This window comes from Zonotrichia leucophrys, chromosome 8 (assembly GCF_028769735.1).
Source record: "Zonotrichia leucophrys gambelii isolate GWCS_2022_RI chromosome 8, RI_Zleu_2.0, whole genome shotgun sequence".
Classification (NCBI taxonomy): domain Eukaryota; kingdom Metazoa; phylum Chordata; class Aves; order Passeriformes; family Passerellidae; genus Zonotrichia; species Zonotrichia leucophrys.
In genome coordinates, this window is record NC_088178.1 from 29,887,518 (window position 1) to 29,911,608 (window position 24,091).

At 48.3% G+C, this 24,091-nt stretch overlaps 1 protein-coding gene across 4 annotated transcripts; it reads right to left on the bottom strand.

Moving 5' to 3' along the window:
- Positions 1 to 3,810: 3,810 nt before the first annotated feature.
- On the bottom strand, positions 3,811 to 20,883 carry SERBP1 (SERPINE1 mRNA binding protein 1). 4 transcript variants are annotated; one of them, XM_064719573.1, is made up of 9 exons: positions 20,366 to 20,868; positions 17,224 to 17,386; positions 16,054 to 16,191; positions 15,838 to 15,909; positions 15,194 to 15,268; positions 13,301 to 13,478; positions 6,718 to 6,891; positions 5,091 to 5,129; positions 3,811 to 4,251 (listed from the first exon to the last, which is right to left on the bottom strand). In XM_064719573.1, the coding sequence occupies exons 1-9, from the start codon at positions 20,724 to 20,726 to the stop codon at positions 4,195 to 4,197; spliced, it is 1,257 nt and encodes a 418-aa protein (XP_064575643.1). In that variant the 5' UTR covers positions 20,727 to 20,868; the 3' UTR covers positions 3,811 to 4,194. The 4 variants fall into 4 exon arrangements, with proteins under 4 accessions (XP_064575643.1, XP_064575642.1, XP_064575641.1 ...); XM_064719572.1 differs by having other exon boundaries at positions 15,838 to 15,933; XM_064719571.1 differs by lacking the exons at positions 3,811 to 4,251; positions 5,091 to 5,129; positions 6,718 to 6,891 and adding an exon at positions 9,201 to 9,566 and having other exon boundaries at positions 20,366 to 20,883.
- Positions 20,884 to 24,091: the final 3,208 nt, after the last annotated feature.

The following is a 24,091-nucleotide window of genomic DNA, read 5'->3' on the forward strand; positions in this document are numbered from 1 at the left end:
ACTGATTCCTGACATTCCAGGGGAATCCTTGTCCTTTCCCACACAGCTAACTCTTGGACCTGACCAATCAACCCCCCCTGCTCCCTCCCCCATTCCAGCTCTGAGATAACTCCCCTGCTCAAACCTTGTCCCTGCTCATTCCACAGCCAATCTGCTCCACACCTCCAACTTTCTCTGCTCTCTTTTCCAAAGGATCAGAATTTAAAAGTTGCAGTCCCCTAGATTTGGTGTGACAGCAGGAGCAAGCAAGAGGACAGAAAATGTTACTAAAAGCAAGCTCATTAATCATTAATAACCTACTTGGGAGATGCTTGTCCAAGGCAAAATCCATCCTGGGAATGGGAATGCAAACTGGACTTCCTGGGGCAGACCCTAGGTGAGCCACTAGGAACCTCAGTGGTTTCATTTCCATGTGGTTTCCAGCACATTGTTTTTAAAAGAGCATGAAAATAAACCTTTATTTCAATTAACACCCACCAATATTAAAGATAAATGTTCACAATTTTAGTTCTTGACACAAATGGACTGAAAGAGGTGAATTCACATCTGGCAGAACAGCAGAAGGACCAATCTTAAGTTATAAGCTATGTTGAAAATCACTCTAGGTGCCATTTGGGAATGTTCTAGAGCAGGAAAAAGGAAAATCCAGCCAGCAAAATCACCTGGGTGGCAACTGGAACAGCAGTTTGGATCCAGGAGGGGCCGTGTTCAGGGGTTTGGGTGTTACCAGGCTGTCCCCAAGGCTGCAAGGGCAGCACTTCCCACCAGAGAGTGCGAGAAGGAACAGCTCAGCTCCTCCAGGAGCCCCACACTGAGAGCAGAACCAAGGGATTCTCCCACCCTCAGATGGAAAATCTGCCTCCTCCTCCTCTTCCTCCTGCCTGGGGCTGGAGATCCAGGTGAGGGAACTGATCCGTGCTACTCACAGTGGGTCCCAGCTGGAGCTCTGGTGGAGAACAGCTCAGGAACAGCAAAGGCAGCTGCCAACACCCCAGCTGAGCAGGCTGGTGCTCCACATCCCAAGGTCTCCAACACTTCCTGCCTGTCCTGCACAGTTTTTACAAAAATAGGGCGTTACCTTTAGTTTCTACCTACCTACAAAACTACCAGTATGCTCTAATGGCCAAAGAGGAAAACATGAAATAAAATGGGAGATTTGCTTCTATTCTCCTACCACATGCTGATAAAACCCCTACAAAATCCCCTATTAGCCATTCACTCAACTCCTTTTGTGTATTGAAGGGATACACAGGGAAGAAATGGAACCGATGGTGGATTTTGAGGGAGGAGAAGGAATTTCTTACAATCATTCTCTGGAAAAACTTTCCTTGGTGATGTCCCAAGCAGATCCTGAGCACTGCACTGAGCCAGAGCTGCATTTGGATGGAGAGGTGAAGTGTTGAGGTTTTGGGGTGGATTTTTGGTGTCCCAAAATGCACAGATTGCCATACCTGGGAATGCCTCAGGTCCTGCTGCACCTGGGTGCCAATGCCACAGCTGCCACCTTCCCCCCATCCCAGCTCCAACAATTCCCCCAGGCTCAGGGTATCCCAGCTCCAAGGACAGGAATTCCCTCTATCTCAGGGTATCCCAGCTCCAATGACAGGAATTCCCTCTATCTCAGGGTATCCCAGCTCCAAGGACAGGAATTCCCTCTATTCCAGGGTACCCCAGCTCCAAGGACAGGAATTCCCTCTATCTCAGGGTACCCCAGCTCCAATAACAGGAATTCCCTCCATCTCAGGGTATCCCAGCTCCAAGGACAGGAATTCCCTCTATTCCAGGGTATCCCAGCTCCAAGGACAGGAATTCCCTCTATTCCAGAGTATCCCAGCTCCAATAACAGGAATTCCCTCTATCTCAGGGAATCCCAGCTCCAAGGACAGGAATTCCCTCTATTCCAGGGTATCCCAGCTCCAAGGACAGGAATTCCCTCTATTCCAGGGTATCCCAGCTCCAAGGACAGGAATTCCCTCTATCTCAGGGTATCCCAGCTCCAAGGACAGGAATTCCCTCTATCTCAGGGTATCCCAGCTCCAAGGACAGGAATTCCCTCTATTCCAGGGAATCCCAGCTCCAAGGACAGGAATTCCCTCCATCTCATGGAATCCCAGCTCCAAGGACAGGAATTCCCTCTATTCCAGGGAATCCCAGCTCCAATAACAGGAATTCCCTCCATCTCAGGGAATCCCAGCTCCAAGGACAGCAATTCCCTCTATCTCAGGGTATCCCAGCTCCAATAACAGGAATTCCCTCTATCTCAGGGTATCCCAGCTCCAAGGACAGGAATTCCCTCTATCTCATGGAATCCCAGCTCCAAGGACAGGAATTCCCTCTATTTCAGGGTATCCCAGCTCCAAGGACAGGAATTCCCTCTATTCCAGGGTACCCCAGCTCCAAGGACAGGAATTCCCTCTATCTCAGGGTATCCCAGCTCCAAGAACAGGAATTCCCTTTATCTCAGGGTACCCCAGCTCCAAGGACAGGAATTCCCTTTATCTCAGGGTACCCCAGCTCCAAGGACAGGAATTCCCTCTATCTCAGGGTATCCCCAGCTCCAAGGACAGGAATTCCCTCTATTCCAGGGTATCCCAGCTCCAAGGACAGGAATTCCCTCCATCTCAGGGTATCCCAGCTCCAATAACAGCAATTCCTTCTATCTCAGGGTATCCCAGCTCCAAGGACAGGAATTCCCTCTATTCCAGGGTATCCCAGCTCCAAGGACAGGAATTCCCTCTATCTCAGGGTATCCCAGCTCCAAGGACAGGAATTCCCTCTATTCCAGGGTACCCCAGCTCCAATAACAGGAATTCCCTCTATCTCAGGGTATCCCAGCTCCAAGGACAGGAATTCCCTCTATTCCAGGGTACCCCAGCTCCAAGGACAGGAATTCCCTCTATTTCAGGGTATCCCAGCTCCAAGGACAGGAATTCCCTCTATCTCAGGGTATCCCAGCTCCAAGGACAGGAATTCCCTCTATCTCAGGGTATCCCAGCTCCAAGGACAGGAATTCCCTCTATCTCAGGGAATCCCAGCTCCAATAACAGGAATTCCCTCTATTCCAGGGTACCCCAGCTCCAAGGACAGGAATTCCCTCTATCTCAGGGTACCCCAGCTCCAATAACAGGAATTCCCTCCATCTCAGGGTATCCCAGCTCCAAGGACAGGAATTCCCTCTATCTCAGGGTATCCCAGCTCCAAGGACAGGAATTCCCTCTATCTCAGGGTATCCCAGCTCCAATAACAGCAATTTCCCCAATCTCAGGGTATCCTCTCAAACAAAAATCAAAGGTCATTTAAAAAACTCTTCTTTTTTTGCCAAAAAAGCATCTTGTTCTGTTGAAGGGAAGGAAGAGGAAAGAAAGGTCCAGAGGGGGAGTGCAAGGTGGGATACAGGAATTTTAAAAAGCTGGTTTTCAGACCAGTTACCCATTGCTGGGTCCATACACAGGTATTGAATCATAAACCAATGTGCTTTGAATCTTGATTTCAAGTATCTGCTTTCAATTTTCTAGAAAGATTTTGTGTAAACAAACTACCCAACAGAGATGAAAATATGACTGGTTTTCCATGTTGGAAGTGAAGCATTAGAAGTTAAGTACTCCAGGAGTTCATTCCATTCAGCACTAACAGCCTGCCAAATTAATATTCCACAGATTCCATGGGCTGAGAAAAATCTGCCAAAGAGGAATTAAGGAAACTGAAGTAGTGTGTAATAATTAAAACCTAGTTTGGAGTTTGGGGTGGGGGGAAAGGGAAAAGTCTAAAATGCTGACTTTAAATTAAAAAAAAAAAAAAAAAGAACACAAATGAAGGGAAAGCTTTTAACTGGTACACACTGTTCACACCTATATTTCAAGTTTGGAAACGCATATTTTCAAGCAGCAATACAAAAAAGTATCCATGAAGAATGCATAATCTCTGAAAAAATTATGAAAACATCCCTGCTACCATTACATTTCTAAATACAAAACTTGACTACCATGTTTTGTTGCTTCTGTGTAGCGAGAGAAGTTCATTTTCAAAACAGATAAAATTCAGTCTTTAGGTGTGAATGGTATGAATGACAGTCTTTTTTTTTTTTGTTTTCTTTTGTTTTTTTTTTCAATTTCTTAGTTGTTTTAGGATCCTTAAGCATGCAAGCCTCGGAGAGGAAGGCCCGACCAGGGCAGGGTTGGCTTTATGACATCCAGTTTAGGACAGAGCTGGGAAAGCCTCTGGGTCATCTACGTCAGGAGCAGAAGCACTTGACTGAAAGAGAAACATCACAGAGTTATTGCCTGCAGGCACAGGGGGCAGCACCTTGGGGCTGGAGCAATCACTACAAAAACAACCCTTTTTTTGATTTATTCCAAGTATTACAAAGCTTTCTATACTGTTTTTTTTATCTGGAGAGGAATTGTAGGCAAATTGATGTTTGCACAATTCTCTTTAAAAAGAGATCTCAGAATGGTCTGGGTTAGAAAGGACCTTAAAGATCATGGAATTCCAACCTCCTGCCATGGGCTGATCCTTCCCTGTGGAACAATCCTTACTGAGGGACACAACTGAAAAGGCCCTTTCTGGAGCACAAATTCAGTTTTTCATGTTTAATTTTTCCCACTCAGAAATCAGAGGATTAAAGTAATTTTTGTGCCAAATTTTTCGCCCTAAAACTTCATACATTAGCCAAGGATCTCCTCAGCAGTTTTCTGAAAGGTTTTGCATCACATCTAAGAACCAGAGCAGAAATATGGAAATTTCATATTCTTCACTTGGTCCTTGGAGAAGAATGGGAAGAGCCAAGATAGTGGAACTTCCTGTCATGGTATTAAGAAATATATCTAAAATTTATTTAGAATTTATTCTAAATAAATAATTTTTTTTATTTATTTATTTATCAAGAAATATATCTAAAATGAGAGGTGCATCAACACCTGTAGCTGCAGTCTCTGCCTTGCCTAAGACTCCACAGGCCACAAACCAGAATTAAAAAGTAAATTAAGCCACAGGATCTCCATTTGCTCAGCACACAAGAGCAGGAACAGCCAGAAGAAGGAGGGGAGTTTTGGTCCCTGGTCCCAGGGAATGCTCCTGCAGAGCTCACCCACCTGGTTGGGCGTGTGGATCACATCAAACTCCTTGACCAACTGCAAGCAAACAAAAGCAACACAAAGTCAGGTGCAGGAAAGCTTGGAATTACATTATGGCAGCATTCTTGAAGAGTATTAGTGGAAGAACTCAAACCAAGCCACCACTGTTTCATTTCAATTCCCTAAATATTCTGATGCTGTTGTCAGGAGAGAGCTTCCCAACTAATAAACTAAAATTTGGGAAGTCTGTGTCTGCCAGAAGGGACAAAACCAAGCAGATCTGTGTGAAGGAAACCACAGCACACAGACTGAGCCCATTTTCCAACCAGTAACAATTTGACTGATGCCTTTAAGGCAAGTAAGTGATTCATAATAAATCAAATCTTCACTGTAGCTACACTGCAGTGCTTTAACTTCACATATTGTGTCCCAAACCCCAATCAGTATTTTTTCAGGGTATTTATTCCCCTCATGCCTTAGCACCAAGGAAGGGAAAAAAGCAGGAAGAGGCGTGTTTGCAGCTGGGCAATGTGAATTCCTCAGGTTCAGGATGTGACGAGCAGCTGGACAAGCAGCCCCTCAGCCCCAGCAGGTCACCAAGCACACACAGTGTCCATAACCAGCACTGGTGCTGCTGCTCTGGCACCACCTCGGGCACCTCGTGGTACATTCACACCTGTGCACGCTGCAGAGTCATTGCTCAGGCTCAGACACAGACACAGGCACTCTAAAAACCCGCCCTTCCTTTTTTGGGTTTGGTGACAGCACTGCTGAAACCTTTTGTGCTAAGAGCCTGGTTTAAAGTCAGCTTTGCACAGAAGGGTTTTCACTTGGCTTTAAAACACGCTGCTGGCTGGTAGAGCATTTCCCTGGGGAAAAGGAAGATGGCAGCAGCATGGGAAGAGGAAGATGCCAGCAGGATGGGAGAAGGAAGATGGCAGCAGGATGGGAGAAGGAAGATGGCAGCGGGATGGGAAAAGGAAGATGGCAGCAGGATGGGAGAAGGAGGATGCCAGTGGGACGGGAAGGGAAGGTGCCAGCGGGACGGGAAGGGGAAGGTGCCAGCGGGACGGGAAGGGGAAGGTGCCAGCGGGATGGGAAGGGGAAGGTGCCAGCGGGACGGGAAGGGGAAGAGGTGCCAGCGGGACGGGGAGAAGGAAGATGGCAGCAGGACGGGGAAGAGGAAGATGGCAGCAGGACGGGGAAGAGGAAGTTGGCAGCAGGATGGGAAGAGGAAGGTGGCAGCAGGACGGGGAGAAGGAAGATGGCAGCGGGATGGGAAAAGGAGGATGGCAGCGGGATGGGAGAAGGAAGATGGCAGCGGGATGGGAGAAGGAAGATGGCAGCGGGATGGGAGAAGGAAGATGGCAGCGGGATGGGAGAAGGAAGATGGCAGCGGGATGGGAGAAGGAAGATGGCAGCGGGATGGGAGAAGGAAGATGGCAGCGGGATGGGAGAAGGAAGATGGCAGCGGGATGGGAAGGGGAAGAGATGCCAGCGGGACGGGAAGGGGGAAGGTGCCAGCAGGTCGGGAAGGTGCCAGCGGGACGGGAAGGTGCCAGCGGGACGGGAAGGTGCCAGCAGGACGGGAAGGTGCCAGAGGGACGGGCAGTGAGTGCCCTGCCCCGGGGTGGGCAGTGCTCACCTTGTCGGTCCTGCCCCCACGGCTGGCCCTGCCCCCGCGGCCCCGGCCGCCCCTGCCCCCTCTGCCGCCGCGCCCGGGGCGGCCCAGGTCTCCAAAGTTGATCTCCAGCTGGGATGTGATGTCGTTGGCCGGCTTGCGGAAGTGGTGATCCATGACCGAGTCCTCAGCGTGAGCCTGCAATGGCACAAATCCATCAGCCGGGAACAGCAGCAAATCCCCTCCTGGGCACTGCAGCTGGGCTCTGCCAGGCACAGCCCCCAGCAAATCCCCTCCTGGGCACTGCAGCTGGGCTCTGCCAGGCACAGCCCCCAGCAAATCCCCTCCTGGGCACTGCAGCTGGGCTCTGCCAGGCACAGCCCCCAGCAAATCCCCTCCTGGGCACTGCAGCTGGGCTCTGCCAGGCACAGCCCCCAGCAAATCCCCTCCTGGGCACTGCAGCTGGGCTCTGCCAGGCACAGCCCCATCACCCACTCCTGCTTTTCCCTTGGCAAACTCGCAATTTCTTAGCAACCAAAGTATTTTGCCTTTGCAAGACAATTCATGAGCTCTCACAATCACTGAGGTTGGAAAAGTCCTCCAGGATTGAGTCCAACCTGTGCCCAATCCCCATTTTGTCACCAGCCCACATCCAGTCCTTCCCTGGACACAGCCAGGGATGGGCACTCCAAACCTCCCTGGACAGCTCCTTCCAGTGCCTGACCTTTCCTTTTCCAAGGGGAAATCCTTCCCAAAATCCCACCACAGCAACATGTCCTTAATCCCAGACCAGACTGACTATTACCAAGCCAGGGACAGCTCCTTCCAATGCCTGACCTCCCTTTCCTGACCTTTCCTTTTCCAAGGGGAAATCCTTCCCAAAATCCCACCACAGCAACATGTCCTTAATCCCAGACCAGACTGGCTACCACCAACCCAGTACAGAAGTTCACGTTGCAGCAACTCCCATTTTGTGTCCTGGTTCCATCAATTCCTTCCATTCTTTTTCCACTCTTGGTCACCCACCCTGATTTTTCTCCCTGAGCATTTACACTTTTTTATTTCAGCCCTTGATAAATATTTCAGGCTAGGGATCTGCTGAGAATCCCTCCCTGCTCTGCACTCACTGTAACAGCAAATGAGGCACAGAAAGCTCAAACACAAGGAGCTGAAGGAGCTAAAACACAACCAGTCTCAGCAGTGACACTGAAAATGTGGATCTCAGCACCTTTGCCAGGATATTCCCTCACTGGTGTGTTCCCAGTGCGTTTGGTGGAAAGCTGAGCCTGGAGGAGCAAGAGATGCTCCCAGGAGTTACCAACAGCAGCAACCCTGGAAAATTTCAGTTACACACTGAACCACCAGGTGCTTTTAAAGCAGTTATTTCTCCTGTTTCACACAAATAAGATTTCCACGTGCAAGGCAGTTTTTGGCATCCAGGATAATACAAAGAATGTAAAACCCTGCCTATCACAGCTCAACCATGGTGTTCTGCAAACTTGACAACATCCAACACGTTCCTGCCCTGCAAGCCCCAGCTCCTGGCACAGCACTCATCAATTCCCTGCTTTTCCTACACAAATGCCACGTGCAGGCTCGAGCTTCCCAACTCCAGCTGACTTTTCTGCTGCAGTTACACAACACTCGGACTTTCAAAGGCAACACGTTGTGCAATTAAGCCCTGTGATCTTTAATTACCAAGGCTGCCAGGGGATGGAGAGGTCTGGAGCCAAAGCTGCTGCCAGGGATTCCATGGGTGCTTCCCAATATCCCATCCATCCCTGCCATTCCCCCCTGTCCTCTCCCTGAATCCCCAGTTTGATCCAAAATATCCCTTCCCTGCTGCTTTATTTCCAACACATTCCACTGGGCTGTATCCCACACAACAGCTGGTCCCACTTCACTCCTCAGTTCATTTTTCCTTGCCCTGGAAATTTCTTTGCCTGACTTAGAGGTTTGTCTCAACAAAGGAAAGTATTCCACACCTCAGCCTGACATGGCACTGCTCAAACCCAGCACCACCACTGTAAAACACTACACCACCTTAGAGATGCTCCAGATTCCTTTCTTACTATTTCATTTTTTATCACTGCAGGTACTGAGATTCTATTTCCAACTACTGCTAGCCATGTGGTAATTCCTTTTCCTGGGATTACAAGGAGTGGTGGGATCAGTGGATTTGTGCAGTATTTTTGTGCATTTCCATCCCCTATGCTGTTTTTATTTAAAAACAAATCACTACAGTTTACTAAAAATCATTTTGATTTTGGTGTAACCACTGAACCAACCATTGCAAATTCTCTATGTAACCTGATGATTCCTCTATCCAAAGGAATTAAAGGTCATTTAAAACTCCAACAAAAGACTTGGCACATTGTCCTCAGCCTCTTCCATCACTGGGGTGCTAAGTCAGACATCCTGAACAAGTTGCTTATCCTGAAAAATCTGGGGAAACATTAAATTTCTGATCACTTCTTGAAGGCAGTGCTGCCCTTAAGAGTCTTGGGGAAGGCTGTCAAAAATTAAGAACAAACTACCAAGAGAGCCAAAGCAGACAATGAGAGATGGAAAAACAGCAGCAACAAAAAACAGACACTCATGATAGAAGCTCTTATGGTAAGGTTTGAAACCAGCAGGATGAGCAGCAAGGGGACCAAAGCCATGCTGGGTGCTGGAAGGTGCACAGTGAGACAACAGGCATGGACAGAAAGCTCCATGAGCAGTAAAACTCTTTCTTTTGGGGAGTTTTCAATATCCAAAGGCTCCCTGCTGAAGGGGCTGATGCTCACCCCAGGTATCAGCAGTGCCACAGAAAGGATCAGTACCTCATGTGAATCCAGCAGGCTCCCCTGCATTTCTGTCATCGCCTTTGTCTGCTGACAGTTGTGTGTCCACGCCAAGTGACAAAGGGAGAAAACAAAAGGGAGAAATGAGACTCAGCTACACACAGGAACAACAGGTAATCAGGTCACAGGAGCTGCTGGTACAGATGGCACTGAGCACATGGAGCAGCCCAGGGAGCAGCTGTGCACGCAGCCACAGCCAGCACGGCATGGAGGTGCCAAGGGTGGAGACAAGAGAAAGCTCAGATGGACACCAAAAACTGCTCAGATGGACACCAAAAACCAGCTCAGATGGACACCAAAAACTGCTCAGATGGACACCAAAACACAGCTCAGGTGGACACCAAAAACTGCTCAGATGGACACCAGCTCAGATGGACACCAAAACACAGCTCAGGTGGACACCAAAACAAAGCTCAGGTGGACACCAGCTCAGATGGACACCAAAACAAAGCTCAGGTGGACACCAAAACAAAGCTCAGGTGGACACCAAAACAAAGCTCAGGTGGACACCAAAAACCAGCTCAGGTGGACACCAAAAACCAGCTCAGGTGGACACCAAAACAAAGCTCAGGTGGACACCAAAACACTGCTCAGGTGGACACCAAAACACTGCTCAGGTGGACACCAAAACAAAGCTCAGGTGGACACCAAAGCAAAGCTCAGATGGATCAGATGGACAAAGCTCAGGTGAACCAAAAACTGCTCAGGTGGACACCAAAAAACTCGTGGACAAAAGTCAGTGGACACCAAAAAAGTCAGATGGACAGCTCAGGTGGACACCAAAAACAAAGCTCAGATGGACACCAAAACACTGCTCAGGTGGACACCAGCTCAGGTGGACACCAAAAACAGCTCAGATGGACACCAAAACCAAAGCAAAGCTCAGGTGGACACCAAAAGCTCAGGTGGACACCAAAACAAAGCTCAGGTGGACACCAAAACAAAGCTCAGGCAGATGGACATCAATAAAAAGCTCAGGAGGACACCAAAGACAAAGCTCAGGTGGATGGACACCAAAGACAAAGCTCAGTGGATGGAAACCAAAGACAAAGCTCAGTGGATGGAAACCAAGAAAAAGCTGAGTGGATGGACAGCAGAAGGCTGCCCAGGAGCTGCAGGAAGCCCTGGCACAGAGCACACGTGCAGGCTGCTCTCCAGCACGGCCACACGTCAGGCACAGGGATGCAAGAGCTGGGATGTTTGAATCACTGCTCATGGAAATCCTCCTGCAGAGTCCTCATTCAGGAGTCACTGCTCCCAACTCTGAGGAGATGAATCATTCTTTTCCAAAATACATTTCCCAATCTCCCAGTGCAAGCTCCTCTAAGGAAGGACTGGATTAGTGAGGAGGCTTGAAGAGGCACAGCAGGGACAGTGTTCTACTGGGTATCAGCTTTTCCAGGAGCCCTGGATTCCATTTTTGGGATGGATTTTAGGATCTGTACAATATAACTCATTTAATATCTGCACAATATAACTCATTCCTGGTTTTTTTGGTAGGAACTGAAGACTCAAGGCTCTAAAGCAGCTGCAGAGAAAAAGAGGAGCTCTGTGCTGTGGGATAACCCTTGTCCTGGGAAGAGGCTCCTTGGAGCAGGGCTGCTGGATGTCACATTAAAGCAGCAAAATCCTGAGGCAGAACTGAGTTAATTCTGTCAGCACCTGCAGAGTAAAGGGGAACACAGGAAAACCTCAGCCAGGAGGAAAAGGGGAACAGCTCCTTCCCAAGCATGAGCAGCAGCACAGCCTCATTCTCCCTTTTCCAGGCTCCTGGGGCGTCTCCAAGGAGTTTCCAAGCTCCAGGAATGCAGGTGCTCATCACACCACCTCAGATTTCTGACAGATCATCGGGGCACACAGGGATTTCAGCCATCAGAGTATAGACTTGGGGCTAAAACCAAAATTTACCTATAAACCAAATCGCTTCCACACATCATCTCCTTCTTACCAATAAGAATCAGAGAAACCTGAATTTCTTGACTCCTAAGTACATCCAAGAGGACAAAGAGAGGAAACACGAGGTGATTGGTGGTTTTTTAGAACATGTTGCCTCCTAAAGCTGCTCACAAAGGAGCTGCAGTGGAAGCTTTCCTAAGGCCTGTATTATAGAGCTATTCTCCTGTAATCCTGAGAGCAAATCCCCACACTGCTTCCCATGGGATCAGGGAACAATGAGGAAGGGAGATGGGGAGACACATCTGCTGCCTGGACAATAAAGCAGCCTAAAGGCAGCTCAATTTGAAGGCACATTTGTTAATACCTCACTTTCATGCTTACGTAGCAAGAGGCTGTTACCTTCTTATGTGATGGTGCTAAAAATATCCAATTTGTTTATTGGAGAAGTTCACCTCTTAAATAGAACAATCTACTAATTATGTCAGGTCTTCATGGTAGTAATTTGATTATTCACAGTTTTTCTTCAGATTTTTTGTTATTGTTTTTGCTTGGTTGTTGTTTTTTGGTTTTTGGTTTTTTAACTGATTCAGTTTTCAAATGGAAAATACAATCTGGATTTTTCTAGCCTCTAAATTTCTCACAAGTAGCATCACCTTTACTATCAAATAGGCTCATATATTAAAAAAAGTGCTCTCAAATGAGTAAATGTCAAATAAATCTGATTCAGAGAGACTGAGGGAATTTGAAGAACTCCAGGTTTAGTAAATCTTGGTAAAGTACATAAACACTTCTGTTTAACACATTCTTTCAGCACACAGCAATATGAAATGTAACTCAAATTCCCTTTTCTAGCCAAGGCAGAGAAAGCAGCATTCAGTGAACACTTCAGAGCAGACACAGCCATGCAATCACCCCAAGGACTGTCCCACTGTGCCACCAAGTCACCCTCACTGGCAGCCCAAGAGAGCAGAAATGGAATTTTCACTGAACTCTGAGCAGTGCCCCCACCCTGTACCACATCCCAGCTCCCGGGATAAAAACTGGCAAGGTGTGAAAAAGCAGGGACACATTTTAGAGAGCAAACAGAGAATTACACACTATCCAGCCACTTCAAAGGACTCAGCACCATCAGTATACAAAGTTGCTGCCACCAATCTCTTAAGTGAGCTACTTAACATATTACAGAGTGCTAAAAACAAAGATTAGAACCAAAGATTAGCACAGCCCTGCATTACAAAACAAGAGCTCTCAGCACTTCCCTCCCTGGTGCATCTCCCCTTGCCACTCTTGGAACAGAATAATGAACATTATGCAATGCCTGAAATGAGAAACTACAAACTGAAAGCAATTCTACAGCAGCTCAGCTGAGTGTCACATCAATCATTCCAAGTGCTTGTCTGTGTCACAGCACTAAGGGAGGAGACACCCACAGCCCCAATTTCAGATCACAGTTGGGTTGAAGGTCTCTGAGGCATGACCAGTCTTCCTTCAAGCTGACACCATGGACCTGTGTACTGCAGAGCAGATGCTAAATAACACCAGCTGCCTTTTTTAGGAAGCAGCCTTGACAACATTCCCCTGAAACTCTCACCACGAGGCAATGCTTCCAAAGCTAAGGGCACAGCTCAGCTCCTGAAGCCAACCACAGCCACAATGGCCACCTGTGCTACTGCAGCACTTCAGTGCTGCTAAAGAATGTTGCTCATGTGAACAAGAATGAAGTTCAAATTAAAATGCTGCTCCCACTTTCTAAACTTCCAACAACATGTCAGCATCACCCAGAATGGAGCTTCCACTCTAAAAAATGCTCATCAACAGCAAAACCTTCACAAGGTGGAGGCTCAGAGTATGGACAGGCACTTTACCTCCTCGCTCTTTGACTTGTGGAGCACAAATCCTTTTTTCCACTGCCCATCAGCTCCCTCGTTGGGTTTGCGGATGTTGAACTCGACTTTCGCACGATCCTTGCTTTGAATGGCTTTCCACTCATCCAGGGTCATCTCCTTGGGGCCTTCCTCCTTCACCTCTTCAACCTCATTCTCCCTGTGGGCAATTCATGCAGATCATGGTCACAACTGAGGATTCACACTCTGCATACAATTCCAAACCCATTTGCTGGCTGGTACCAGATTATAAATTGAATTTTGCCAAGGATTTAGCAGTTAAGGGGTGAAAATATGAACACCACTTCCACCACAGGAAAATTCATCTCCTTCAGAGGGAGTGCCAAAAAAATTCCACCCAGTCACCTCTGAGCACAGCAAAATGTTAAAATTAAAATTGACCCATGCCATCACATATCCACATTACTGTCAATTTTATTTCCAAATCTGAAAGCCCAGCTTCTGGTATGACTTGTTTGGAGCTTCTTCCCCCCTTTTTGAAATCCATCTTTGATAAACATTCAAGTCAAGGCAGTGAGAACTCATTCTTCCCACAGCTTTCAAGCTTTTTAGTATTTTAAAAACCAGAATTTAAGCAGCTTTGGATAATTTGCTTCCTTTGTTGAATCAAAGACAAATATTCAAACAAGTTTTACTTCCAGCTAATTTGGAAAAGTAACTTCACACACATTGTGAGATACAGCACATCTCCCTTGTGCCAAAGGCTATTTTCAAGTAAAACACACAACCACTGTGCTCAATAACAGATCATATTCCAGCTACTGGAAGCCTCTGGTCATTGTTCAGTGTGTTTATGCAACTGAATTTCTGATTTATAGGAAACCAATACTGTGTATGTGCAGCAAAAAGATCATGCAAGCCTCAATTTCAAAGGTTTTCATTTGGCAGCCATTAATTTTGAACAACAATGCAAAGGTTTTATGTCAAAATAACTGTATTTCAACTTTATCTCACTGTGTAGGGGAGAATGATTTTTGACACAGGATGTAATCAGAATTTGTTTTGTTCGAGCCAAAGTTTGTTTTACTGCAGTAAAACATCCTACAGTTCTGCTGAAACTCTGAGAACAAAGATCCACATAAAATCAATTAAAGTCACCCATGTGGAGATGCTTTTCTGTAGAGAGAAACTTTTCAGCAAGGCAACCAAGCCATGGCAAACACCTTAGGAATCATTAGGAACAAGTACTTCAAAATTCTGTTTGCCAGTTTTTGAGTCCTCTACAAAGCCCACTCCTCATTAAAATACAACATTAGTCACACTAGGCTACCATAAAATTTTGTATTGTATTTTTACATCAGCTCAGTATCAGTAAGGCTCCTTCTGCTTCTCTGGTTACTCTTTCATTCACGCAGTCCCTGCTTCCTCCTGTAACAGTGTCCAAGCCAGATGGGAAGAGAACCAGGTAACTTTGAAAACTGCCTGGACAATCAAAGATACAACTTTTCTCCTACAGCTCAGTCACACAGTCTCCAAGGCTGTTCTGGAAAATTAAGTTTAAAAAGTTGCCTTTCACTGGCATTTCTGTCCCATTTGCTTGGTGCTGCTACCTAGTCTGAGCACAGACACTTTTGGATTTGGAATCTGGAGCTGCAATCTCAAGACCCAGAGTGTATAAGAAATTATTATTAATAAATAAATAAATGTGAAAGAGCCTGCAGGACTCCAAGGAATGGTTAAAAGACAACAATTTCCAGACACAAGGTTTTTTAGGGAGACTCATTCAGCAGCACTGTGGATGATCTACTGATAATGTGAGTTTGGCCAAACAGATGTGGAATAAATAGCAGAGGTTCAAGGGGATGGAGCAGCACCTGTGAGGTAACCCAGGAGCCTGGAGAGGGGGGTACTCACTTGTTTTCAGAATCAGCAGGCGGATGCTCCTCTCCCTCCGGCGTTTCCTCAGTTACAGCTGACTGATCCAATTCACTGCAATTACATAACGGTGGCAGTTGGGCCTTTTTACAACTTCATCCCTCTTTAAAGCCATGTAAGATTAACAATCAAGACCTACTGTGGATTTACTGTTTCAGTAAGGATTGGTGCTCTCTCTGCCTTTTAAACCCTATGCTTTTCACTTAACTAATGGTTTTCCCCAATGCTTCCTACTACCCCTCCTGAAAGGCTCCCACTGTCCCTTCCAACACAAAATGGATTTGGGCATTAAAAATAGATCTCAATGGGGCAGCTGAATTTTTGTATTGCAAAATGCGTGCTTATTCTGATCCAAATTTACTAAAAGTAGAACAATTTCATTTTAACCAAGAATTGTTACCAAACCAGCACAAGACCTCCCAAACTTCCCCAAAACTCTGGTTGAACAGTGAAGCTATTCTTATGCTACAAGAAATCACTGGGGTTTTAAACTCTGCAGAAGCATGGCAAAAACCATGGAGATCAAAGGCAAAAATGCAGCTAAATCTGGGTGTTCTGCAAGCCATAATTAGGGCTGATTAACATAGTGCTAATGGTTTTCTGGGCAGTGACAGGATACTAACGTTAGCTCGTCTTTGACGGTTCCCCAGTTGTGTGATCCGCTGCCACCGCGCTTGTCCTCGTGCTTTAGGCCGCTGAAATGTGAATGTGAAACAGAACTAACAAAACTGAGTTAACATTATAGTGTCCAGACACAGAAATTCAAAAGATCAATTTCAAACGGGGGGGGCAGGGAGGTAAAGGAGAGCCACGAGGGACAGGAAAAGGCAAAGACTCACGATCTATCGCTGCCGCTGTGTCTGTCAAATTCCCGTTTGCCACGAGAGTCAAAGCCGTCGCCTCGGCCCATGCCGCGCCCACGGCCACGGCCCCGGCCCAGGCCGCCACGGCCACGCATGGGCCGCTCCAGGATGGGTCTGCACGGAACACACACGGGTCAGGATCCACCCCAAAAACACACAGCACCTCATGCTCTTGTCCTCGCTGAGGATTTTATTTACTTGGTTTTGCTTTGATTATTACTGTCTGGAAGCTGGGTCAAGTGATCGGCCTCCAAAAATGTACAGTGTGCTTCATGGTCCTTTTTATCCCTGAGAACTTTACTTGTTTTTCCATTGATTTGTAGCTGGGTTTAGGCTCTAATTTCAGAGAAGTCTCTCCCCCATCCCTGGAAGTGTCCCAGGCCAGGTTGGAAGGGCTTGGAGTAACCTGGGATAGTGGAAGGTGTCCCTGCCCATGGTGTTCCTTTAAGCTCCCTTCCAACCCAAACCATTCTGCGGTTCCATGATTTTAGAATCTGGAAACAAATACTCAGGATTGTTGTTTGTGTCTTCTGGCATTAATTCCAAAATTTAATCTTTGTATTCTGTTACATAATTAACTGATGTTAAAACTTCAACTAAACTCACTTTTATCCAACTTACTTTTAAAAGGATTTTAACTTTGGCAACTCAAACATTAATATTTGAACATTACTCAAATTCTGGCTGCCTCACAATACTCAAGACAGTTTAAATTTCACATAGATCTAAGATGGCTTCACCACTTCCAGGTCTGAAGCCATTGCAGCCAGGGTGCAAACACCTACATGGACAAACTTCTCAGCTGTGCAAATTAAAGCCACAGCTGTAACAGCAAACAAATCTCATCCTGCAGGAAACAGCTATGTGTGGGTTCCCTTCCTGAGCTATCTGCTGTAGATGTAGAGAAATATGGTGAATATCTTGATTTAAACCATAATTCAGTTACACCTATGACCCTGTTCACACACATCACTCCCAGCCTATAACTTAAGTTTGCAAACAAAACCATGGCAAAGGGAAGTGTTCTCGCTTGCATGACAGGAATTCAATCTTGATTCAATCAGCTTTTTTACCTGAGCAGCAGAAGGCAGGACAGCCTGTCTGTCAGAGCTAGGAAAGCTGTTAATGAGCAAGACAAACTCTTACTTATCCACGGAGAACTCTCCTCCCTCGCCCTTGTCCTCGGCGGGTTTCTCGAAGCGGCGCTCGCGGGGAGGCCGTCGCTCGGGTCTCCTGTCGATGGGCTTGCCCTCGCCCTGCTGCTGCTGCTGCTGCTGCTGGTCAGGCCTCCTGCCAATCCTCCTTATCCCTGCAACATCAGGCCACACACATCAACGGAATGTGCAGTGCTGGGCACAGATACCAGCCCCGCGCCAACAAGCGGCAAGAGAAGTTTTATTGCTGCGTTAACTGAGCAGCCCCACTCCCACCTCACTCTTCTCGGCCCCTGTTTTACCCAGGATTTCAAACTGGGTTTGACTGCCAACTTGGGTAATCCCTAATGAAACAACAGGGTCAACTTTCAAACAAAGAGCAAGGTAAGCAGGATTTTATTACTGTTTTTTTCATGTGAAACAAGTGGGTTTCATGTGAAGAACAGCCAAACAAAGTGAGCATCACCTCACTGGCCCTAGGAGCAGTCAGTCCTGTGCTCCCCAGGACAGTCATCCTGCGCTGCTCCAACAGCTGGAGCCCACGGTCCTGGAGGTGCTTTCCAACGTGAATGACCCTGTGATTCTGCTCTTGGAAACTCCTGTGGGCAGCAGTGCCACCACCTGTCCTGGAGAGGTGCCACCTGCAGGTGCTGGTCAGTGACTAACCGGGCTCCTCACCCTCATGGATCCTCCCAGCCCAACATTCCCTGACAAAGATTCTCCTTCTGGTGTGCTCCTCAAAATAGCTGAGAATCCACAGTGCCACCGAGCTGCCCAGCCTTCTTCCTCCCTGCCTAGGCCTCCTAAAAGGGTTTTTATTGCAAATAAAAACCTCCCGTGGGCATTCTCTTCTCTACCAAGCCCTCTCAAAGAGCTAACACAGTTTTCTTTTGCACTCATGTGAAAGGCCTTGTTTACTCTTCTTTAAAAGATGAGGACAAACACATTTCTTACACCGTTTTCTTGCCAAAGCACTGGCTCCAAAATTAACAAACCACCTTTTAAATTCAAAGCTGATTTTTAAATTATTTTTTAAAGAATCGAGTTCCTGCCTAGCAAGCAATGTCAAATTTGGGTGGGGCCACAGAAGTTGCAGTTGTAATGATATCCAAGCCAACACACCCAGATGAACAATGCCTCCCTCACCTTCCAAGCCGTGTTTAACATGAAGTTTGCATGGCACACGGAGCTCCCCAAGCATTCCCGACTCCAAGGGGTTAAACCCAGCGGGCTGCACCGGGAGCAGGGCTCTCCAGCGGGGACGGGCATTCCCTGGGAGCAGGAGAAGCAGGGAGAGGAGCAGGCAATGCTGCAGAACTGGAATGGAACAGCCACGGCTTCTGAATTTCGAGTTCAACGCCCTGCACTCAGAAAAACCCGGCTCCTGCTGAAGCCTAACCCAAAATACGAGTTATTTCTCAGCATCGCCAAGCTTTGAACTGCTAATTCAGCAGGCAAATCACTCGCAGCCTTATGGAGCAGTGGAATAGCTTAAAATACATTCGCACAGGAAACAAACCCTGGCATCGAGCACCTTTATGATGCCAGAACTGCAAAAACAGCCACGCACAAAAATAGACATTTTCAAACTTGACTTTGTTTACCACACTGCTACAACAGCAGCCCCGACTTTCTCTGTTTCACTACCACAACAAACCACGAAAATAGTTGTTTTTCACACTGCTCTTGAAAACAAGCAGTGAAAATCGGAAGAGGGGCTGCCCAAAGCCCTCCTCCTGTGGTGCCCCAGGTGTACCTCGTGGGGCAGTCCTGCACCTCGCTAAGGCTTCCAGAGGACACACGTTTGGTGAACTGGGACTCCGGGCAAACCATTGCATCCCTCACACAGAAAACACTCCTAACGTTACCGAGCACGAGATCCACAAGCAAAGAGTATTTCTAAATTTGTCTTCTCACAAGGTGCTTTCGAATACTTACAATACCTACTTTCCAAAACGAGTAACATACTAAAATGATTTCTTTCCTTAACAGCATAAACCAGTGGAGAATCAGAACCACTCTGTAACATAAATGCGGAAGCATTAAGATGCTCTCATGCAGCACCGTGCTCTGTGAAAAGCTTGCTGAAATTGCACTTAACCTGTTATTTATTCCCTTGTTCCCACGTCACCTGCTGCCACCACACTCCGATGGGTTTTTTTTTTCCAAGGATTGCTTTGAGGCCGAGCTGTGACCCACCTGCCGAGCGCTGGAGCCGCTGCCCGCACGGGACGCCATGTGCCCACATCCCTCCCTGTCCATGCGGGGCCCGGCCTCCCAACTCCCAAAGCGTGTTCTCCAGGCTCTTTGTGCTTTAATTTCTTTTTTCAGAAGTTTTTCATGTAAGATGTCGTGAAAATTTAGAGAAACTAAGAATTCGTGCAAGTGGTTATTTAAATAGAGATGAAAACAAGAAGATGGCTATCAACTTCTAGAACCCTAGAAAATGAGCCGAACGGATCTTGGGAAGCCCAGGAACTTCCAGATATCCTGTAAAATCCATCGGAGCCCCTGAAACACGAGTCAAGTTCAGGACACAAGGGTGGACGGGGCTTGGAGCAACCTGGCCTAGTGGAATAGCATGGGGTGAACGAGAAGGGCCTTTCCAACCCGAACCACTCCAGGATTCCATGTGCCGGTTTTATGGGATATCGGAAAGAATTTTTTCCCTGGGAGGGTGGGGAGACCCTGGTACAGGGTGCCCAGAGCAGCTGTGGCTGCCCCGGGATCCCTGGAAGCGCCCAAGGCCAGGCTGGACGCGGCTCGGAGCGGCCTGGGCCAGTGGAAGATGCCCTGTGGCAGGGATGGAACGGGATGGCCTCTCACATCCCTTCCAACGCGAGCCACCCCGCGATTCCCCTCACGGCTGGCCTTTCCCATTCCGCGTTACCCCTCTCCCTCCCGCGGGCACCGAGGCAGCCCCGGCCGCCCCGCACGCCCGACTCCATTTTGCGCGGGCCGAGCCGCGGGACACGTGGGGCCGGCCGAGCCCGGAGCCGCCGCCGCCGCGGGCGCCCCGGGCGGGCTCCCCGGGCGGGCTCCGCCATGCGCGGCCCCACGTGCGGCTCAGCCCTGCCCCGGCCCCCTCCGTGCGGCCCGGCCGACCCTCCCCGCCGATCCCCCGGCCCGCTCACCCTCCTTCCGCAGCGGCGCTCCGGGCTGGCCCCCGCCATCCTCCCGGCGGTCCCCGCCGGCGAAGGGCGGCAGCGGGTTCTTGCGCTCCTTCTGCGACTCCCTGCGCAGCTGCTTGGCCGCGCTGCCCGCGCCGCCGCCCGCCTGGCCTGCTCCGCCGGCCCCGCCAGAGGAGCCGCTCTGGGCGCCCGCCGGGCCGCGGGCCCCGCCGCCCGCTTGGCTCCCGCCGCCGCCGCCGCCGCTCTCCTTCCTCCGGCTCTCCGCCGCGCGCAACACCTCGAAGGGGTCGGACTCGTCATCGAAGAGCTGATCGAAGCGGTTGGTGACGACGCACCCGAAGCCCTCCTGCAGGTGTCCGGGCATGATGGGCCCCCGTCGGCGGGATCCTGCGCGGATGCTACCGGGCCCCCCGCGCCCTGCTCGCTGCCGCACAAGATGGCGGGCCCTGAGGAGACGCGCTTCTCTTCCGGCGCGGCCACATCCGGGCACCCCCACGGGGCGGGCGCTGCAGCGCCGCCAGCGGCCGCGCCGCAAACTGCGCGCGCATTGTGTGAGGCGGGCGCGGGGTTTCCCGCCGTGGGCTCTACCATCGGGGAGAACGGGGGGGAACGGGTCGACGGGGGAGGCGGGGGGGGGGGGACGCGGGGCGGGGCGGAGCCCCGCACCGAGCCCCCCCGCCTCCCCCGTCGACCCCCGCCCCTCGCCCGCCGATGGTACCTCCCTCATGAGGGCTCCCTCAGAAATAAAACCTAAATAAATCGGAATTAAAAGATTTGGCGTTATTAACTAATAAAAGTTGATTTCCAGGCCTTGATCTGAAAGTTATGATAAGATTTGCCGCTTTCGTGGGCATTTCTGCTCGTCTAATTATCGGACGGGGGTAGCAGGTAGTGTGAAGCGGAGGTGGTAGATGTTTGTGGTATTAATACATATTAGCTGTATTAATACATATTAATATATTACATATATTAATACATACATGTTATCAATGTAGCAATATACAGTATAAATGAATACCGTATATATATTTCTACATATAACAATATGTAATGTATAGTATATTATAATATCTATGGTAATGTATCATATGTAATACCAATCCATCATGCATAATACATAACATGCAATGCACACTTGATGTTAATATTAACATAATAACTATTGTATATTAATAGTAACATATTGATGTAATTATAGATCAGCATACCACTATTATAATATTGATATATTATAATATATATATAGTAGTATCTGATTATAACCAAAAGGCATTATATCAAGAAATCAATATAAAACATAATATATAAAAAAACGTAATAAAGAGGCACATGTTTGACTTGTCCTTCAAAACACAATTTGATTGCTCACAGTTTATATCTCTAAGTCATCAGAACACTTTGGCACTTTGTCATAAAATAAACTTTGTGCCTCAGCAAGGATGTTATTTCCAATATTTGCTTTGCCTGCTCCAAGAAGCTTGAAATAATTGCTTTAAAAATTAACTTAATTGCATTTGTTCAGTTCTTGGATGCGTATTGCTCATAAATTCGAAACTCAACACCAACTGGTTTGGAAAACTCCAAAGTTTAGTTTGGAGTTTGGAAGTTTGGAATTTGGAAAATGCCAAAGCTTGGGGGTTTTAGTTCAGTTTCTTCAAATAAATGAATAAAGTTTTGGTTTCATGGATTGTTCTTCATTATATATTATGTATTACGTTTCCCTGCAGTTCCACAGCTCCCCGTGCTCACTTTTGGGGAGGTTTTTGAGGAATCCCCTCCTGCGGTGACTCTGAGGGGGATTGCAGCAGCTCCCCCCCCTTCTGGGGTATGAATAATCCCCATAAATTACACCCTAAGGACAGAACACGTTCTCTCAAAGCCTTTTAGGGATGAATCAGAGGACACCAAGCAGCACCTAATGGAAAGGACATTCCCAGGAAAAGCCTGGGCTCCCCGTCACACGCTCTGAGGCACATGGCACCACACGCACGTTTTAGGGACAAAACAGCAACAATCCCCGCTCGGATCCCTGACGTGCTCCTGCCAGATGGCACCCGCAGCTTTATGGGAGGGGATTTGCTCAGGAAATGGGCTCCGAGGGCTGGGATTTGCAGCTCCAAGGGGAGGCAGAGCATCTGCCTGTTGTTGCTTTCCAAGGGGCTCCCCTGTGCTGCTGATATTCGCTCAGTACCCCACAGTTTTCCAATGTAAAAGGTTTGGGGTGACACTTTGGGTTAAACACATGCCAAACAGGACAAGGGGAAGGGTTTCCCTCTCCCAGGTGAGATATTGGGGAGGAATTCCTGGTTTTGAGGGTGGGCAGGCCCTGGCACAGGGTGCCCAGAACGGCTGTGGCTGCCCTGGATCCCTGGAATGTCCAAGGTTGGAGCAGCCTGGGACAGTGGAAGGTGTCCCTGCCATGGTAGAACCAGACAGTCTGTAAGGCCCTTTCCAACCCAAACCATTCCATTCTCTGATGAAAACAGGCTGGAGTGTTTAATACACAGAGGGAGATGGATCACCACATGAGCACAACCACAGAAGTGTGCATTCCGTGCAGCAGGAAGCAGGAATTGCACCTGCAGGAAGCTCCAGCTCCGCTCTGGAGTGTCACACGCCGTGCTTGCACGCTGCTGTTTGCATTAAAACGGCCCCACAATCAGCCACATGGGTCAAAAGTCCAAAACACAACGTTTTCCTCGAGTATAATTCACAGTTTTCAGGCACTTCCGCCCTCAAGACAACATTACCATTCCTGACATTAAAAAAGGGTGTTTAAAGTATTTAAACTAAAAGGAATTCTTTACACCGAGGGCAGATCCTAGTGCTGCATGCACATAAGAGTCAATGCTCTCGTGAGGGACAAGGACAGGACAGAAGTCACCTGTGTTTAGGCCTAACTTGAAGATCAGCTCATTAATTGGCACGTTGAAATTGATGAGTTTTCCCCAGCGGACAGGCAGAGCCCTGCAGGAATCCCAGCCCACAGAGGACCAGGACACAGACCCACTGCAGCCTCCGAGGGGAGGATGGCTGGCAATGTCTGCACTCAGACAGCGAGGGGGTGATTAAAAACCAAAAACACGCAGAGATCCTCCAGGAGCTGCCACCAAAGGCCGGGCTGGCTCCTGCACAACAAACACGTGTGCTCCCCTTTCCCTGCGAGCAGCCCGGCGTTCCCAGCGGCCAGAGGAGCAGATTCCCAGGGCTATTTCTGGCTGGGACACGCAGGGCTATCCCACCTAAGGAGCTGCTCCCGAGCTGCTGCCCAAAAGAGGCCCGGAGAGCCTCCGGACACGCCGCGCTCCTCTGCTATTCCCAAGCTTTGCCAGCAGCTGTCAGCTGCCTGCTTAATAAGCAGGAATAGGAAATGCAGCAAGTTCGCAACAGGGGGAAAAAGTGTCCAGCCGGGTTCCTGATCCATTCCAAAACCATGGTTTTCCTAATTCTGGACTTTATGAGTCTGGTCTGTGGGGTTTTCAGTTATTTCGCTCTCAGCATAGGCTGCCATAATAACTTATGGACAAGGAGGATGTTGCTTGGAGGTTTTTTTGGCAGGAATCTTCCCTAAGGTTGGATCTTGGATGTCTTTTCTGACTTTAATGGTTCTGTGATTCCGGGCCATGGGAAATACAGGGATTGCTTCCAAATAAAGTCAGCTATGGCTACGACTTCTGAGTGAGAAAAAATTCACATACATCACAGAGAAATGTAGCAACTTCTCAGCTT